This window comes from Nycticebus coucang, chromosome 11, assembly GCF_027406575.1.
Source record: "Nycticebus coucang isolate mNycCou1 chromosome 11, mNycCou1.pri, whole genome shotgun sequence".
Classification (NCBI taxonomy): Eukaryota; Metazoa; Chordata; class Mammalia; order Primates; family Lorisidae; genus Nycticebus; species Nycticebus coucang.
The window spans coordinates 4479990-4500198 of NC_069790.1; the positions used below are offsets into that span (position 1 = coordinate 4479990).

Sequence of the window (20209 nt, forward strand, 5' to 3'; positions counted from 1 at the left end):
GAATGGCTGGGCATCTGCCTTATGGCTACGAGGCTGTTAGCTGCTGCCCTGCTTCCTCCTGCTTCGTTCAACAAGCCTAGAGCCCCGGCTATTTGAGGAAGACCCCAGCCCTGCACCTGGAGCCTTTGCTGTGACCAGCAGGCTTCTCTGGCTCACCTGTCTTGTCATTGGCCTTTCTTTGGTTTGCACTTTGTGTGGGGCCTTGACAGTGTCAATGGACGTGGAGAGCCTGCTCTCTCTCTCCAGCCTCTCTGATCACATCTGAAGCAGCCAGACCAGGCTTTCTCTCAGAGCCTCCTCTAACTCTGTTACGCTAGAGATTGCCTCACCCAGAGCTTAGCTACCTGCTGGCCTTGGTCCCACAAGAAACTAGGCTGTGGTGAACCAGTTTAAGATGTGACAGATCTTGCAAATTAAGTTCCCTTTGATGTTGCGTCAGGAAATAGCTACCTTAACGTAGTTTGTAAACTTGGTACTGAGTGACTGACCCATTCAGCACGTATGTAGCAAATGTGCACATTTTGAGTACTTAGAGTCTAGTGGTTCTCAAAGTGGAGTCCTTGGAACAGCAGCTTTGGCATCAGTTGAGAACTTGCTAGAAATACAGACTTCCAGACCTACTGAATCAGAAACCCTGAGATAGGGCCAGGCAGTGTGGTTCCAACAAGCCTGGAGGGGTTCAGGTTGCCTGTCACACTTTGAGGTGCTGCTGTATTGCATGTCACTGGTGCCGTTGCACGTCAGAGTGGGGGCACTCGGGTGAGTACATGATCCCAGGGCCTCACAGGTGTGATGACATGAACAGGGGGTGGTGGGAGAGATGAGCACATGGTGCCTGGGCCTCACAAGTGTGATGGTGTGAACAGGGGGCTGTGGGAGAGATTAGCATGTGGTCCCTGGGCCTCACAAGTGTGATGGTGTGAACAGAGGGCAGTGGGAGAGATGAGCATGTGGTCCCTGGGCCTCACAAGTGTGATGGTGTGAACAGAGGGCAGTGGGAGAGATGAGCATGTGGTCCCTGGGCCTCACAGGTATGATGGTGTGAACAGGGGGCTGTGGGAGTGATTAGCATGTGGTCCCTGGGCCCCATGGATGTGATGGCATGAACAGGAGGCTGTGGGAGAGATGAGCACGTGTTCCTGGGCCTCACAGGTGTGATGGTGTGAACAGGGAGCTGTGGGAGAGATAAGCACATGGTCCTTGGGCCTTACAGGTGTGATGGTGTGAACAGGGAGCTGTGGGAGAGATGAGCACATGGTCCGTGGGCCTCACAGGTGTGATGGTGTGATGGGGGCTGTGGGAGAGATGAGCACATTGTCCCTGGGCCTCACAGGTGTGATGGTGTGAACAAGGAGCTGTGGGAGAGATGAGCACATGGTCCTTGGGCCTCACAGGTGTGATGATGTGAACAAGGAGCTGTGGGAGAGATGAGCATGTGGTCCTTGGGCCTCACAGATGTGATGGTGTGAACAGGGAGCTGTGGGAGAGATGAGCATGTGGTCTTTAGGCCTCATGGGTGTGATGGTGTGAACAGGGGGTTGTGGAGAGATGAGTAAATGGTTCCCGGGTCTCACAGGTGTGATGGTGTGAACAGGGAGCTATGGAAGAGATGAGCATGTGATCCTTGGGCCTCACAGGTGTGATGGTATGATTGGGGGACTGTGGGAGAGATAAGCACATGGTATCTGGGTCTCACAGGTGTGGTGGTGTGAACAGGGAGCTGTGGGAGAGATGAGCACATGGTCCATGGGCCTCACAGGTGTGATGGCATGAATAGGGGTCTGTGGGAGAGATGAGTACATGGTCTCCAGGCCTCACAGGTGTGATGATGTGAACAGGGAGCTGTGGGAGAGATGAGAGCATGTGGTCCTTGAGCCTCACAGGTGTGATGGTATCATCAGGGGACTGTGGGAGAGATGAGCACAAGCAGCTCAAGAAGGGTCCCTGGCAGCCTCCAGGTCACAGACACTGAGTAATTGTCAGTCCATTTCTACCCTGACCCAGTTCCGAGGATTGGTAGGATCATCAGCTTGTGATTAAGATACAAGGCCCCTCAATTAGAGGGCAGTTTATTAATTGGCCACAGCTTGATGGGAACAGGACCTGGCCTCTCTGGCGTTAAATGTCCCAAATGCATGCTCCTTAACCAGCCCATGGCTGTCACATGTCACCTGTCACCTGTGTGGTCCCTCTACACAGGGACCCTGCGTTCTCTTGGAGAGGTACACATATGCCCAATTAGAGAATCATTACTGCTTTGTTCACGGGACATGGGAGGCCAGTTGGGATCTAATGAATCTGTAAAGAAAACCCGCAGGGGAGCAGGCAGCACCCAGCACCTCTGTCCATTGTGGGTGCTGTCACTGTACCTAGGGCTGCCAGCCTCTTTCTGTCTGGGTAAATTTCTCCATCAGCATCAAAGGAGCCTTAAAAGAACTGGCTGACTGGCGTTTGAAATGTCAGCCAGTAGCAGCCTGCAGGATGTGGGGCAGAGTGCAGGCGTGCCTCTCACACCTCGCTGAGCAAGGGCACGCCCAGGAAAGGGTACAATGGAAAAGTGGTAAATCAAGCCACATTTAAGTGAGCCTTGGAAGGTCCCACAAAGCGTCAGGCTCTGCAGAAAACACTGTAGGATGAGCCCACGCTTCTGGAACCGTGTCCTCACATGTTCGGGCTTGTGTGCCCTCGCTAGAAAGCTGTGCCCAACAGGCGCTCAGGCAGAGGCAGCCAGTGTGGGAGCAGTGCCACGACCATGCTTAGCCCCTCTTGACCCCGAGCTTCCTCACTGTCACCTGAAGCCCTCTGGCTTGGAAGCAGGTGCCAGCTGCCAGGAAGGGGGGGTGTCCCAGGTGGTCCTCCAGCGTGGAGGGGACTGGGTTCTGTGCTCTTTAGTAATGTGAGCATTTATGATAGCCCAGGCAGGTTGCTATTCAATACCATGTTCTTACAGTGTGGTACGGTAGGGGGTTTTGCCTCCTTCTCTCCCCCTTGCAAATTTAGTGGTAAATTTGAGCAGTTAAGTTGATGATAAACTACTAGCACCTTTGACTGTTGAAGAAGAGGCTACAGCTTTCATGCTGAGGTGCTCCCTGGCAGAGCTGCACCCCTCATCGGGGATGTGGGGTGTGTGTGAAGGCCCTGTCTTGGACGCTTGCCAGGACTGCTGTGAGAGGCGGATTTCTTCTCTGTGATGGGGAGGAGCTGTGGACCCTTGGCCCACCTGCCACCTTTCCTGGCACCTGTCTCGATTACTGGTCTAAAAGAGCAGAAGGAATGTTAGGAGCCTCTGTATACTTTTTTGTGTTCTTTGACTATTGATTTGTATCTGTTATTTGGTGGAGGCAGTCACTGGATAAGGAGAAGAGAGGGAGAGAGTAAGGGGCATCAGACCAGCTGGGTGGGAACCCGAGGACCCCCGTTCCAGTCTCAGATGTCACATGGACTGGAGAAAATACTGGGAAAGGCCACTGCAGGTTGACAGTGAGTGGGATCAATTGCATGATGTCTCTGGCATTTTTGGAGAAGTCTGATGGCCGTGCTGAGGGTTTTCAGTGGAGCTACATGTCTTCAAGTGTTCCTGCTTGGCTTCACAGCCTTGTTGTTGAGATAGATTTTAACCAGGAGCTGGAAGAATCAAGATCACGGTGGTTGGTAGCCAGAGGGCCCAGCTGGAGTGCGTGGCCTCAACCTATGCTCCCTGGGGCAGGGGTCCCTGTGTCTCCTGGTTGGCACGTGCTGCTCATAATCACTTCCTGGACATTGTCATGGAGACAGCGTTGAACATCTTATCAATCAGAACGTTACTGATGTTCTTTTCCTGTAGTACTCAGATGAAGAATAAGGCACTTTAGCTAATACTTGAGGATTGGATTTGCCAGTGGGTCTGTTGTTCTGCGCTCAGGCCCTGGCAGCAGCTTATGCCCAGCATCGGAGGGGAGTGAGTGAGGGGCCATAGCCAGGCAGGCACCAGGGCTTTACTTGTTTTGAGTTCAGAGACAAGGATATATTTATTTCAGAGCATTTCACTTGCCCTAGCAATGCACTGCCCCTGGTAGGTGACCTGTAATAATTTGTTGAATTAAATATGTACTTTTATGGCAGTTTCCTTCCATTGCATTGACCACAAATGAGTAGCTCCTTTTTCAAGTACCTATCAGGAAGACTGATTTTCTTCTGCTTTTTTTTGTTTTCTTTTTTTTTCCCGGCTTTATTGGGGGTATAATTGACAAATAGTAATTGTATATACAGGGTGGCCATAAAGTTCTTGGACAATTTTAAATAGCACACTATTTTAAATTGCACCCGAGCTTTATGGCTACCCTGTATTTAAGGTGTATAACATGATATTGATATGCAGATATCTTTGTGAAACTATAAAGGCATTAACATATCCATTGCCTCATAGATACCTGGTGTGTGTTCATGTGTGTGTGGGCCCCACTGTAGGCACCCTGTCCCTGTGCAAATAAAAACAACCAGTACACGGATTAGAGGTACAAGCCTGCAAGAGGGAGGCTTCCCCTAGGTGTAGAGAGAGCCCTGGGTAACCTCTGTTGTGGCCTTTTATTGAAGCATTATACAGCAGGTGTGGGGACCCCATGTACTGGAGCTACGTGCTTAATCATCCCTATGTGCTCCTTCCCCACGGGCTCAATTCCCACCCTGTTGCATCACAAATGTCCAAAGTATAACACCTGCTTGCATGCATGACCGATCTTAATCTCCTTAATGCACGCAGTTGCTTGAGTCTTGTCTCCGGGCTGCCAAACATCTCCATGCCGGCTAGGAGATTGTTTCGCTCCCAGTGCCTCCCTCAAGAACCAGTGGCTGCTTCTATAAGCCTGGTGCTCAGTCTCCTACACGTGTGTGCATGTGTGTGTGCGTGTGAGAACACTGACCCTTTGCCCGCTCAGCACGTTACGAGTATACAGGCAGTGTTGCAGCTGTAGTCCCCTGTTAGACTCTGGAACTTACTCAACCTGTGAAAGGGAAGCTTTGCACTTTGAGCACCTCATCATCCCCTACCCCTGAAGCCCCCATTCTACTCTGCTTTTATGGGTTCAACTGTTTTAAATCCCACATGTAAATGAGATCTTGCAGTGTTTGTCTTTCTGTGTCTGGCTTATGTCACTTAGCATAGCATCCTCCGGGTTCATCCATGTTGTCGTATATGGCAGGATTCCCTTCTTTTTGTGGAGGTGGGAGGGTGAAAGTCTTACTCTGCTGCCCAGGCTAGAGGGCAGTGGCATCATCATAGCTCACTGCAAGCACAAACTCCTGGGCTCAAGTGAACATCCTGCTTCAAAGTGCTGGGATTTCAGGCGTTAGCCAGAAACCTCCCCTTTTTAAGGTTGAGTAATAATCCCATTGTACGTATGTACCACATTTTCTTTATCCCTTTATGCATTAAGGGCATTTAGATTATTGGCTATTGTGAATAATGCTACAATAAATATGGGTATGCAGATGTCTTTTAAGGATTCAGATTTAATTTTCTTTGGAAATACACTCGAAAATAGGGTTGCTGGATAATATGTAATTCTATTTTTAATTTTTTGAAGAATTTTCATACTATTTCCCTTAATGACTGTACCAATTTACATTCCCACCAACAGTGCACACGATTTTTATTTTCTCCACAATCTCACTGAAGCCTGTTATCGTTTGTCTTTTTTTGTAATTGCTATTCTGACCACTGTGCAGTGATACTATGGTGTTGAGTGATACTATGGTGTCTTCCTGATAGTGATATCGACACTTTTTCATGCACCTGTTGGCCATTTGTATGTCATTTTTTGAGAAATGTCTATTCAGGTCCTTAGCCTATTTTTAAATTTGGTTATTTGCTTTTGAGTTGTTTGAGTTCCTTTATTGACTTTGGATATTAACCTCTTATCAGATAAATGCTTAGCAAGTATTTTTGCCCATTCCAAAGTTTTCCTTTCCCCTGTTGATTGTTTTGTTTGCTGTACAGAAAGTTCTTAGTGGGATGCAATCCCGTTAGTCTGTCTGTGCCTTGGTTCCCCATGTCGTACCCAAAACATCATTGCTCAGTCCAGTGTCATAAAGCATTTCCCCCTATGTTTTCTTCTCATATTTTTTGGTTTGGGGGTTTACATTTGAGTCTTAATTCGTTTTGAGATGATTTTTGTATATGGAGTGAGATAAGGATCTAATGTCATTTTTCTGTTTGTGGATATCTGGTTTTCCCAGTACTGTTTATTGAACAGCTGCTTTCCCCGTCGTATTGGCCTCCTTGGTGAAGATAAGGTGACTCTAAATGCATAGATTTCTTTTGGGGCTATTTTGTGCTATTGATCAGTCTGATTTTACTCAGGTACCATGCTGTTTTGATTACTGTAGCTTTGCAAGATATTTTGAAGCCAGAATGTGTGGTGCTTCAAATTTTGTCTTTAAGGTTGCTTTGACTATTCAGTTTTTTTTTTTTTTTGTTGTTGTTCTATATGAATTTTAGGATTGTTTCTTTTCTATTTCTGTAAAGAATGCTATTGGGATTTCAACAAGAATTACATTGACTCTGTAGATCTCCTTGTCTGGTATTGATATTTAAACAAATCAATATTCATTCTTCCAGTCCTTGAACACAAAATGTCTTTCTGTTTATCTGTATCTTTTTTGATATAGTTTTTCTTCAATGTATTGTAATATTGGTGTACCAGTCTTTCACCTGTTTGGTTAAGTTTCTTTCTACGTGTTGTTTTTGTTGCTATTGTAAATGGGATCATATTCTTAATTCTTCTTTCAGATAGGTTGTCTGTTTGCTTTGATTGTTGTCGCCTTAGCTGTACAGAAGCTTTTCAGTTTTATTTAGTCCCATTTGTTTATTTTTGTTGTTGAGATTGCCAGGAAGTCTTCCTTATAAAGTCCTTCCCCAGGCCAATAGCTTCCAGTGTTTTCCTCATACTTTCTTTGAGGATTTTAATTGTTTTCTGTCTTAGATTAAGGTCTTTTATCCATCTTGAATCAATTTTTCTGAGTGGAGAAAGGTGTGGGTCCAGTTTCAGTCTTTTACATGTGGATATCGAGTTTTCCCAGCACCATTTATTGAATAGGGATTCTTTCCCCCAGTGTATGTTCTTGTTTGGTTTATCAAAGATAACCAAACTGTAAGATGTTAGTTTCATCTCCTGGTTTTCTATTTGTTTCCAAACGTCTATGTCTCTATTTTTTGTGCCAATACCATGATGTTTTGATCATTATGGCCTTGTTGTACAGCCTAAAGTTTGGTAGGCTGATGCCCCCAGCTTTGTTTTTATTACTAAGAACATAGTAATAAAAGTGATGTGCCTTGGCTATATGGTTTTTTTCCTGGTTACATACAAAATGAAGAACTGTTTTTTTCCAAGTCTGGAAAGTATGATGTTGGTATTTTAATAGGGATAGCATTGAATCTGTAGATTGATTTGGGAAGTGTAGACATTTTAACAATGTTGATTATTCCCAGCCATGAGCATGGTATGTTCTTCCATTTGTTAACATCTTCTATTTCTTTTCTTAGATTTTCGTAGTTTTCTTTATAGAGGTCCTTCACCTCTTTTGTGAGGTGTATTCCTAGGTATTTCTTTTTCTTTGAAGCTACCGAGAAGGGTATTGTGTCCTTGATTTCCTTCTCATCTTGGCTGTTATTGGCATATGCAAAGGCTACTGATTTGTGGGCATTGATTTTATATCCTGAAACATTACCGTATGTTTTGATCACTTCCAGGAGTCTTGTGGTTGAGTCTTTGGGATTCTCTAAGTATAAGATCACGTCATCAGCAAAGAGGGAGAGTTTCACTTCGTCTGCCCCCCTTTGGATGTCTTCAATTTATTTCTCTTGCCTGATTCTATTGGCTAGAAGTTCCAGCACTACTATAGTAGTGGGGATAGAGGACACCCTTGTCTTTGTCTAGTCCTGGTGGAAAAGCTTTCATGTTTACTCCATTAAGTATAATATTAGCTATGGGTTTGTCATAGATGGCTTCAATCAGTTTATGAAATTTGACACCAATGCCTCTATTCTTCAGCATTCTAATTAGGAAAGGATACTGAATTTTATCGAATGCTTTTTCTGCATCTATTGAGAGGATCATACAGTCTTTGTTTTTGCTCTTGTTGATATGGTGACTTATGTTTATGGACTTGCTTATGTTAAACCAGCCTTGCGTCCCTGGGATGAATCCTACTTGATCGTGATGTATGACTTTTTTAATGATAAGCTGTAAGCTATTGGCTAGGATTTTCTTGAGAATTTTTGCATCTGTGTTCATTAGTGAAATTGGTCTGTAGTTCTCCTTTTTAGTTGGATCTTTTCCTAGTTTTGGTATCAGGGTGATGTTTGCTTGATAGAATGTGTTGGGGGAAGATTCCTTCTTCCTCAATTTTTTGGAATAATTCTCCAGTATGAGTATAAGCTCTTCTTTGAAGGTTTGGTAGATTTCTGGTGTGAAGAGATAATTTCTTGTATCTCTGTGGCGTCTGTTGTTATTTCCCCTTTATCATTCCTGATTGAAGTTACAAGAGATCTTACTTTTCTGTTTCTAGTAAGTCTGGCCAAGGGTTTATTTATTTTATTTACCTTTCAAAAAATAAACTTTTTGTTTCATTAGTTTTATGAACAATTTTTTTTGTTTTCAATTTCATTAATCTGATTCAATTTTGGCTATTTCTTTCCTTTGGTTTGGTTTAGGGTTAGATTTTTCTTCTTTTTCCACTTCCATAAGGTGGTTTGTGAGTGTGCTGATGTGCTCACTTTCTGTTTTTCTAAGGTAGGCACCCAGCACGATAAATTTTCCTCTCAGGAGTGCAGGTTTTGGCAACTTGTGTCTTCATTGTTGTTATGTTTGAGGAAATCAACAAATTTCTCTTTAATCTCTTCTTGAACCCAACTATCATTCAGCATGTGCTTGTTTAGTTTCCAAGACTTTGTGTGTGGATGAACATTTTTGTTGGAGTTGAGTTTCACCTTTATGGCCTTGTGGTCTGAGAAGAGACATGGTACAACTTCTGTTCCTTTAATTTTGTGGAGGTTTGATTTGTATCCTAGGATGTGATCTATTTTGGAGTATGTACCATGAGCTGATGAGAAAAAAGTATATTCTTTTGCTTTGGGATGTTGTGTTCTGTGCATGTCTATTAATCCCATTTGTTCTAGGGTCACGCTAAAGTCCTTTGTATACTTGTTTAGTTTCTGTTTACAGGATCTGTCTAGTTCTGATCAAAGGATTTTGACATCCCCAACTATTATTCAGGTGTTATGGGATATCTTATTCCTGAGACCCCTCAAGGTCTGTTTCATAAATCTGGGAAAATTTAAGTTAGGTGCATAAATTTTTAAAATTGAAATGTCTTCTTGTTATGTTGTTCTTTTGACCAGTATGAAGTGTCCATCTTTCTTTTTCTTAACTAAAGTTGCTTTGAATCCACTTGTATCTGAGAATAAGATTGCAACCCCTGCTTTCTTTCGATTTCCATTTGCTTGAAAGACTTTTCCATGCCTTAACCCTGAGTTTTGATTTGTCCCTCAGGGCTATGTCTGTCTCCTGGAGACAGCATATGGATGGCTTGTGTTCTTTTTATCCAATCAGCCAGCCTGAGCCTCTTTTGTGGGGAATTCAATCCATTGACATTTGTTGGGAATATCGATAAGTGTTGTGGAATTCTATTCATCTTATTATGAGATAGTTTGTGGAAGCTAAGCTCTGGCCTTTGGCTTCTAGGTGTTTTCTTTGGTGGTGGTCCATTGTAGTGTTCAGTGTTGAGAATAAGTCTAAGTATTTCCTGTAGAGCTGGTCTTGGTGTAGTAAATTTCCTTAGTGCTTGTATATCTGGAAGAGATTTGATTTCTCCATCAATTTTGAAGCTAAGTTTAGCAGGATACAGGATTCTGGGCTGAAAATTGTTTTGTTTAAGGATGTTGAAGGTGGATGACCATGCTCTTACTGGCTTGGAAAGTTTCAGTTAGAATTCTGCTGTCATCCTAATGGCTCTGACTCTGTAGGTCAATTGGTGCTTACTCCTAGCTGCTTGCCTGATTTTCTTCTTCATCTTGACTTTAAACAGGTTCATTACAAGGTGTCTTGGAGAGATTCTGTTACAGTTGAGATGACCTGGGGTTCGATATCCATCTGAAAGGAGTGTGTCAGGATCTTTAGTAAAACTTGGGAACTTTTCATTTATGATAGTCTCCAGTAGGGCTTCCATACCTTTGGGACAATCTTCTTCTCCTTCAGTGATTCCTATTATCTGTATGTTTGAACGCTTTCTAGCATCTCATAGTTCTCTACACGCCTGCTCTGCTCTCTCTCTCTTCTGACTCTGTAACTACCTGTGTTAACTGAATGACTTTATCCTCTAGCTCTGATGTTCTCTCTTCTCTGTGGTCTAATCAATTTTGATACTTTCTGCTGCTGCTTTAAATTCTCTGATTGTCTATTTCATTTCTTTAAGCTCATCCACATCTTTTCTATATTCTATATTCTATACCTCTCATCTGACTTTTGGTTCTGTCTTTACATTTTCTTTTCTATTCCCTTTATTATCTTAATTATCCATATTTTAAATTCCCTTTCTGTCAAGTACATTAATTCTTTCTAGGAGGAGTCTTCTTTACAAATTGCCTCATGGTCTCTTGGAGGAGTTGCTCTAATTTGGTTATTCATGATGCCTGAATTTTTCTTCCGGTTTCTCCTCATGTGCGCCTTCTTCTTGTTCACCTTTTCCTTTCTCACTTCCTCCTTTGCTTCAAGTTAGCTTGTCTCAGAGTTTAGGTGATGAAGAGGTCTCTTGGTATGGGGTCAGAAAGTGGAGACAGGTTAGAGCAAAGCAGGAAGAAAGGAGAAAAAGAAAAAAATAAAAGGAGGAAAAGAGTAGGATATAAGCAAAAGAAAGAAAAAGAAGTGAAAGAAAGGCAAAAAGGGGGGAGGGAGGGCATACTAACAGGAGAAAATTGAAGTACGAGTGAGAAGGTGGACAGGAAAGGAGGATGAGAGTGATAGAAGAAATGTTATTGTTCATCACGGTGCTAAGTCCGCCCCTATAGCTCAAGGGTTATGAGAAGCTGGGCTGGGTGGGTTCCTCTAAATAAGGGACTCCTTACTTGTCTGTATACAGCGAGATTCTTACTCTGCCAAAAATAAGAAGAGAAGAAAAAGAGCAAACACAAAAACCAAGAAGGAAAAATTGAGTAAGGATGAAAAATAAAATTAAAGAAGGGGGGGTAGAAAAATAGAAAAGTTCTGCTACGTGATATTTCTACTACTTTCTTCCTGGGGCCAACAGTAGAAAGTTCTCTGGGCCTTCTTGAGGCTGACTACTGCTAAGGTCTACCTACTAGACCACCACTGTGTCACCCTTGCCCTCAGCAAGGATAGAGTGGTAAAATAATGAAAAGAAAAAATATATACATAAGAATAAGACAGAGGAAAATTAAACTTTTATTTGAATCAAATTAAGGAGAGTAAGGGAAGAGGGATAAAGAAAGAAAGAAGAAAGGCAATAAACCAAGAAAAATAGAAGGAAAAAACAAGAAAGTGGGGGAGGGGTGAATATCTCAGCTGATGCTGAAGCACTTTATGTGGGAGACATGAAATGAGTAGAAGAGTCTCTATTAACTGAGAGAATGCAGAGGAGGGTACTAGGGTGACAGAATTCAAGCTAAAATTCTGCAACCACTATTAAAAAAATTTTACAAAAATACAGAAGCCCTTGCTCTTGTTGAATAAAAATGGAAGTTAGGCAAAAGCAAAGCATGTTGAAGCAAGATTTAAAAAACAATGAAACAAGAAAACCCTCTAAAATAGCCTGATGGAAGCAATGTCAGCAACCAATTGGGCAAGGAAAGGAGAAAAATAAAAATAAGATTAAAATATGAAGAAAAAAAGCAACAACCAAAACAATTTATGTATATTTATAAATATACACATATATATACATGATGTAGGGACTCACCTTGGGTAGGAATATATTTATGCTGCAATATACTTCCGGGACACCAGGTGGCGCTGTGACTTTGAGGGGCAAACAACACAGCTGTGGGCCCCTCTCTCGTCCCCGGGCTTAGAGCAGTTTGGCAGCTTACTTGTTCCCGGTGGTCGCCCGTTCACCCCCCGTAGACCTGGGGTTCCGCAGTTCTCCGCAGTTCTTCAGAGACAGGTCTCACAGATTTCGCCTACAACTGTTCCCGTGGAGTCCCTGGGCCTGTCCCGGGTGTGGGTCTGCTGGCTCCTGCAGGCAGAACTCTGGCCCCCGAAGAGGCCCGCGTACCCGAGCCCCTCGTCCTTCACCACAGTGGGGTCTCCTTGGCCGGGAATCTTCCCTGTATGATCTTTCACCTGCTGTCGAACCACAGGAGGACAGCTCCAGACCGCACCCGAGCTAGCCCCGCAGTTCTGCGTGGAGTGCCCACTTCTCCAGTCTTTCCCGCGTGCCTGAGCCTGACACGCAGGCGGAACTCAGACCGTGGTGCCTTCAGCCCCCAGGAAGAGGCCTTTCTCCAGGAGCCACCGGCGTCCTTTACAGGATGGAGCCCCCCTGTCTGAGAACTTTCCCCCTGTGGATACTTCACCTGTTGCCAAACCGTAGCAGAGCCGCTCCAGACAGCACCCCAATCTGGCCACCACATTCTGCTCGGGAGAGCACCCTTCTCCAGTCTTTCCACTCAACGCCTAGCGTCTCCTGAGAAACAAAAACTGCGAGAGGTTTCTTCTGGGACCTCTGTACCTCCTCCTGGGAAATGGCAGATGGGATTGTTGGCAGGGAGGGAGCAGTGCAAGGCTGAGCCGAGTCCACAGGGCTGTGAGGCTACTTTCAGTCCACAACTGAGCCTTCCTCCAGGGTATGGGCCAGACTTGTCCGCCTTCTATTTGGACTCTACACCTACTACAAAGGAACTTTTCTGTGGGGGTGGTGAGCTGGAGGCCTTTTTTTCTACCCACCATCTTGTTAATGTCAGTCACACGTGTGTGTTTACGCATGCCTGTGAGTTCCTGATCTTTAGATATCCATTTGGTGACACCTGGAAACCATCATTATCGTCTGCAGTAATTGCCATGCAAGTTACTTATTAAGAAAAAAGATCATAGGAGAAAAATTGGGCTCAACTTCTTGGGAAATTGGTAGGAAAAGAGGTGTCAGTTTTAAATATAAAAACTTTCTGCCATGAAAATATAACATGTCACTGAAATTTTTAGTTCTTTGGGATAATCTGAAGTATCACTCCCCTTCTACGGTAATAATAATTACTTGTGATGGGGGATGTTGTGAAAATTTTTGACATTTGAAAAAGATAATTATTTTGTGGTACTTTTTTGTCTTAGGGAAAAGGCATTTTTTTTTTTAGCTAAAAGAAAGCTATACTACATCTTCAACTTAAAACTTAGTGTTTAAGATACATTATATTTATGAATAACTGAAAATTTGATGTCTTACACTCATAAGAATTATCATTTGTGCTAACAAACATTAGATCATTTAACTCAGTGTGCTAATGGACTTAACTAGAACAGCTATTTTCCAAGCCATTATAATTTTGATCAGCCATTATGAGTTTGCTCTTTCAGTAGTGTTGTGTTTGTTAGTATCGAGAGTGTTACCATATTGCTGTACAATCATGCATAAGAAATAAATGGGCTGCTGTTGTCTTTCTTTGTAAGTGCATCTAATTTGCTCATTCATCTATTCGTTCAGCTAGGCAGACGGGAGAGTGCAGACATTCCTAATAATCATGGTTTGTTTCCTTTTTTTCAGCCATGCAATGATGGACCTACTTGTAGATCTTTGCCTTCAGAATCACCTGAATCCATCTCACCATGCCCTTGAGATTCGGTCTTCGGAGACCCAACAGCCTTTGAGTTTTAAACCAAATACTTTGGTTGGGACGCTGAATGTGCACACTGTGCTTCTGAAAGAAAAAGTTCCTGAAGAGAAGGTTAAGCCTGGGCCACCTAAGATGCCTGAGGTCTGTAGGTGCCCACACATGGACAGCTGTGTCTGAGTGTGTGGGAGATACCAAGGAGAGGCCAGCTTTGCTCTTATTTGAGTACCATATGGAGAAAGCTGTGGTTGAGCTTTCTACTTCTGTGCTAGGCAAAGCTAGGCACTGATTGAGTTTATTGTAGGAGATAATTTATAGCATTTAAAAGTATTTATTATTTTAACATTGTTCCTTTACGTATTATAGAAGGGGGATTGCTCTAGATCAGAGCTGTCTACTAAAACTTTCTTCAAAGGTAGACATGGTTTATCTGCAATTCTGTATTTTCCAATATGATAGTCACTGGCCACATGTGCTTTTTTGGATGTTTATCGTAACTTAAGTATTTAAATTAATTTCAGTCTGTTCCTTCCTTCCTTCCCACCTCCCTTTCTTTCTCCCCACCCCCCTTCTCTTTCTTGTCTTTCTTTTTTTCTGAGACAGATTTTCACTGTGTTGTCCCGGGGATCTTCCTACCTTGGTTGGGACTGTAGTCACACGCCGTTGCTCCCAGCTCTTTTCTTGTCTTCATTTTTAATTTACACATGTGACTTCTGAACACTTGAAATGTGGCTAGTGTGAGTGAGAAACAGAGATTTTATTCAATTTAAATTAATTTTAATTTAAATAGCTGCTAGTCGCTGGTAGCTACCCTGTGGGTCAGTGCAGTTACAGAGTGCTGCCTGCTGAGGATCTCTAGAGGATCTGAGCATCTAGACACAGAGAACTTTTCTGTTTGAAAAATTAATGTCAGAAATATTTACTCATTCTTGTATTTGGAGAATATTTATCATATTTCTGGCTTTATTCCAGGGTTTTGGATATTGACTAAAACTAATTCAAGTACCTTTTTGTACTTTCTAAATGCTACTTCATTCGTTTAGATTTTTAAAAGATCTGATGAATTTTTCTGTTTTTAAAAATGGTAATCTGGCAAATGGTCCATGTCCTGTGAATTTCTAGGTTTGGTTGGTTCATAGATTCTAATTTTTCCCTTCTGTATAATGTCCAAAGAGGATTTTCCCTCATTTTGCAAGTAAAAACTTTGTGTCTGCCCTGTGGCTTCTCTGGACTTCTGGCCCCAGTGGCAGGTGAGCCTAGGTATAGTATATATGATGCCTCCTGGAGAGGCCTGATAAGGAGCAGTGGCTTCCCTCTCCCGTCCTAAAGCACGTCCTTACCACGGCCACTGAGCCCTGGCCCTCAGGCTGGAAGGGAGCACGAGGCCTGTTCAGTCCACCTTTACCATGACCTCCTCTGCAGCATCTTAGCACCATTTGGGTGATCGATAAAGGCTGAATAAGTTGGCCGGATGAAACTGTGTGTGTTAAAATTTTTGATAGACCACTTTATCTGTAGTCACTTAGAATCAGCATTAGTCAAATTGATTATTTTTCTTTCTGATTATTGTATATCTACTATTTTTTTTTTTTTTTTTGTAGAGACAGAGTCTCACGTTATGGCCATTGGTAGAGTGCCGTGGCCTCACACAGCTCACAGCAACCTCCAACTCCTGGGCTTAAGCGATTCTCTTGCCTCAGCCTCCCGAGTAGCTGGGACTACAGGCGCCCGCCACAACGTCCGGCTATTTTTTTGGTTGCAGTTTGGCGGGGGCTGGGTCTGAACCCGCCACCCTCGGCATATGGGGCCGGCGCCCCACCGACTGAGCCACAGGCGCCGCCCGTATATCTACTATTTTTTTAAAAAATTGTATTTGTAGCATAAAATATGTTTTGATAGTGTATATATAATCACATATGAGTCTGTGCGCATGGTGCTTTATGTATGTGTGTACAGTACATTTGTTCAGCGTGTGTTTATATGGACACATGTACATATATACAGATATTCATGTATTTATGTGCGTATTTTGACTGCTTAAACAAAAATTTGATACCATGTTTTTTGGGGGGGTTTCTTCAAATTATCCATACTACTTCCAAACTATTTTCCTTTAGAAAATAATATGTAAGCACCTTATGTGCATGTCTGGCCAGAATCCTCAAAAAGATGGTATATGTATTGGATTTTAAATTTAGAGGCCTCACGGATGTTCATTTTCCTGTGTTGTTAGCAGCTTGTTCATTAGTAAATTTATCAGAGATAAATTCCAGGCATTTATTTTTCACTTTTCATTATGCCATTTTCCCTCATAAATCACTAAATTTATAGAAGAAAGATTGGGGCCACACAAAATCCTGCCACATTCAATTCTAGAATTGACATATAAGTTGAAGCCATTGTGGGAAGGTGTACTTACAGAATTCTCTTTGTCCTTGTGTACGTCTAGAAATCTGTGCGTTTGGTGGTGAATTACCTGCGGACACAAAAAGCTGTTGTGCGTGTGAGCCCTGAGGTACCTCTCCAGAATATTCTCCCAGTCATCTGTGCGAAGTGTGAGGTCACTCCAGAGCACGTGGTTCTGCTGAGGGACAACATTGCTGGAGAGGAGCTGGAGCTGTCCAAGTCTCTGAGTGAGCTGGGGATAAAGGAGCTGTACGCCTGGGACAACAGGAGAGGTGAGGCAGGCCGTGCCCCACACGCCCTACCCTGCACACACACCCATACACACACACACAGACACACACATGCACATGTACACACGCGTGACCTGTGAGCTCTCCTTGCAGGTCTTCTCAGCTCTGGGGAGAAATGGATACGTGAATTTCAAAGCAACACCAATTTTGTCCAAACTGTGTTGATATAGGCAAAGAAAGAAATTTGTCTGTTTTCATTCCTCTCGATTGTAATTCTGCCTCTTTGTCCTGGTCCCCAATATGTCCTTTATTCCTCGTCACCCTGCACACTCTTGTGAGTTGAGGAATAGCAGAGATTAGAGGTTATGCTCTAACGTGACTATTCAAAAACCACAGGTGATATTCCCTTGAGTTTCCTTTTCTGTTGCCATTAGCTTCTCCCAGGTTTTAGACACTGCTTATATCCAAAACTAGTAGCAGCAGGCATTCAGCTGTCCCCTAAAATGGAACAAGTTCAGTATCACCTTAGGCTTTCTCACCATTGTTGGCCAGAGACATCTCACTCATGGTAGGAATCTGGCCCTTAGCTTGAGATCACAGCTACAGTCGCTGGTCCCAGTGGTGGCCCCAGAGACCATGTTGTTACGGAGACTGATACATTGTATAAGTAGATAGATTCTTGGATTAATACAAAGGGCTAACTGCATATTTAAACAACTGTTTGGCAAAAGAAAACTTTATATTTCTTGGCCTTAGAATTATTAAAACAGACTTAGAAAAGTTTAGAATCAAAAATTTTCTGTTCTGATGAGCCTTATTTGATACCTGTTATCTCTGTTTATTTATTCCAAAAATATTGAATAAGTTTTTCCTATTTTTCTATAGCTTCTTTTTCTAACTTCTTCCAATAAAAAATGTATTTTTTAATTACCAAATTTATTGTGACTCATGACCACAATGGAGTGAGTCCCTGTCCCTCTTCCCTAATTGGCCTTTGTCTTCCTGGCAATCTGGGCCCTAGATCTGATTTGACATTCAAGAGAGGATTTGGGTCCATTGAGTTTTAGATACATGGACTATTTGTCCCTTCACAAAAAATACTATGACATTTGAGAATAATGCATCTTGTGTTTTATACAGTCTCCTTTTAAGATACAGACAAAAATACTCTCAACATCACCACAGGCAACAGGCCTGCTTGCAGTGGGAGGGACTGTCTGGATGCATCAGCCCTATTTATATGTGGTTTATGTGACTCTTTGGAAATGGTTTTCATTGGATAAGACAAAAAAAAAAAAAAAGAAAGAAAAAACGGCCCCACATTTAGATATCACAAAGGAAAAAGCTTTACAGAAGAGCGTTTCTGTGACATGTGAGCACTTGGATACATCTTGAAAGGTAGAAGTTGAACCTGCTTCCTGGGAGAAGTCATGTAAACCTGAATCTCTGTTAAGGAGAGGTCTCCAGTGAGCACACAGGAGCTGGATAAAGTGTTCCGTGGGGTCAGGGCCCAGTGCAGCTCTTCTGATCCCCATGCAGAACAGAGCCCAGAGCACACTGTTGCGGCCAGCTTTGCTGTTGGGGTCTGTAGCTCTGCTGTCCTTGGTGTAAGCCAGCTGTTCCCAAGGCCCTGAGTCCCCCTTCCCACTGCTTTGGGCATCCTGGCCCTCCTCTCCCCACCCCCCAGACCCTACGAGTCTTTCTGCTATGGGAGCTCTGCTCTAGCCCCATGGCCAGCACCCTTCTCCCCTGGACCGTGCCTGTGCCATGCCAGATGTGACGTGTTTGATTTGCCAAATGCCTTCATCCCATCCTACTCACTGTCCTGCATTTGGGAAGAGGCTCATTTCGAGTACGTCGCTGAGAATCCCTCCTCCCCTGCAGCTGACCTGGGCAGGCCTGCTTGGTACTGCAGGAGGAGCTCCATCTTCTGCCCCTCTTGGTTTATACATGGAGGGGAGGGGTGTCCCCTCTCTGAGCCCCGTAGCTGCTGGAGAACAGGAAGAGGCACTGCTAGGCAGGGTCCACTCTCCTGGAGTCCCTGGTAGTCACAGCCTGACAAAGCTAAGGGATGGCTTTGCTGCCACCTGTGTACACTGCAGCACTTAGCAGGCTGCGGACAGTCCCAGGGATGCAGCCGGCCTGCAGGAGGGTAAGCTCAGGCATGTAGCCGGCGTGCAGGAGGGCGAGCCCAGGGATGCAGCTGGCCTCCAGAAGGGTAAGCTCAGGCATGTAGCTGGCGTGCAGGAGGGCAAGCCCAGGGATGCAGCCGGCCTCCAGAAGGGTAAGCTCAGGCATGTAGCCGGCCTGCAGGAGGGCGAGCCCAGGGACGCAGCCGGTGTGCAGGAGGGTGAGCCCAGGGATGCAGCTGGCCTGCAGGAGGGTAAGCTCAGGCATGTAGCCGGCGTGCAGGAGGGCGAGCCCAGGGATGCAGCCGGCGTGCAGGAGGGCAAGCCCAGGGATGCAGCCGGGATGCAGGAGGGCAAGCCCAGGGATGCAGCCGGCCTGCAGGAGGGTAAGCTCAGGCATGTAGCCGGCGTGCAGGAGGGCGAGCCCAGGGATGCAGCCGGCGTGCAGGAGGGTGAGCCCAGGGATGCAGCCGGCCTGCAGGAGGGTAAGCTCAGGCATGTAGCCGGCGTGCAGGAGGGCGAGCCCAGGGATGCAGCCGGCCTCCAGAAGAGTAAGCTCAGGCATGTAGCCGGTGTGCAGGAGGGTGAGCCCAGGGATGCAGCCGGCCTCCAGAAGAGTAAGCTCAGGCATGTAGCCGGCGTGCAGGAGGGCGAGCTCAGGGATGCATCCGGCCTCCAGAAGAGTAAGCTCAGGCATGTAGCCGGTGTGCAGGAGGGTGAGCCCAGGGATGCAGCCGGCCTGCAGGAGGGTGAGCCCAGGGATGCAGCCGGCCTGCAGGAGGGTAAGCTCAGGCATGTAGCCGGTGTGCAGGAGGGTGAGCCCAGGAATGCAGCCGGCCTGCAGGAGGGTGAGCCCAGGGATGCAGCCGGCCTCCAGAAGAGTAAGCTCAGGCATGTAGCCGGTGTGCAGGAGGGTGAGCCCAGGGATGCAGCCGGCCTCCAGAAGAGTAAGCTCAGGCATGTAGCCGGTGTGCAGGAGGGCGAGCCCAGGGATGCAGCCGGCGTGCAGGAGGGCAAGCCCAGGGATGCAGCCGGCCTGCAGGAGGGTAAGCTCAGGCATGTAGCCGGCGTGCAGGAGGGCGAGCCCAGGGATGCAGCCGGCGTGCAGGAGGGCGAGCCCAGGGATGCAGCCGGCCTGCAGGAGGGTAAGCTCAGGCATGTAGCCGGCGTGCAGGAGGGCGAGCCCAGGGATGCAGCCGGCCTCCAGAAGAGTAAGCTCAGGCATGTAGCCGGTGTGCAGGAGGGTGAGCCCAGGGATGCAGCCGGCCTCCAGAAGAGTAAGCTCAGGCATGTAGCCGGCGTGCAGGAGGGCGAGCTCAGGGATGCATCCGGCCTCCAGAAGAGTAAGCTCAGGCATGTAGCCGGCGTGCAGGAGGGCGAGCCCAGGGATGCAGCCGGCCTGCAGGAGGGTAAGCTCAGGCATGTAGCCGGCGTGCAGGAGGGCGAGCTCAGGGATGCATCCGGCCTCCAGAAGAGTAAGCTCAGGCATGTAGCCGGTGTGCAGGAGGGTGAGCCCAGGGATGCAGCCGGCCTGCAGGAGGGCGAGCCCAGGGATGCAGCCGGCCTGCACGAGGCCTGGGGCAGGGGCTCCTGCAGACCTCCAGGCTGGTCCTCACACTCTCATCACCTGC

General features: G+C 45.5%; 1 protein-coding gene across 10 annotated transcripts in view; it reads left to right on the plus strand.

Annotated features, from left to right (window-relative positions):
- COBL (cordon-bleu WH2 repeat protein) overlaps positions 1 to 20209 on the plus strand; it is a 288304-nt gene that overhangs the window by 104607 nt on the left and 163488 nt on the right. For all 10 annotated transcript variants that reach the window (XM_053609595.1, XM_053609596.1, XM_053609587.1 and 7 more), the window contains exons 3-4: positions 13747 to 13957; positions 16263 to 16491. In XM_053609595.1, coding sequence (XP_053465570.1) covers positions 13747 to 13957; positions 16263 to 16491 — 440 coding nt within the window. The remainder of the gene's footprint in view (positions 1 to 13746; positions 13958 to 16262; positions 16492 to 20209) is intronic.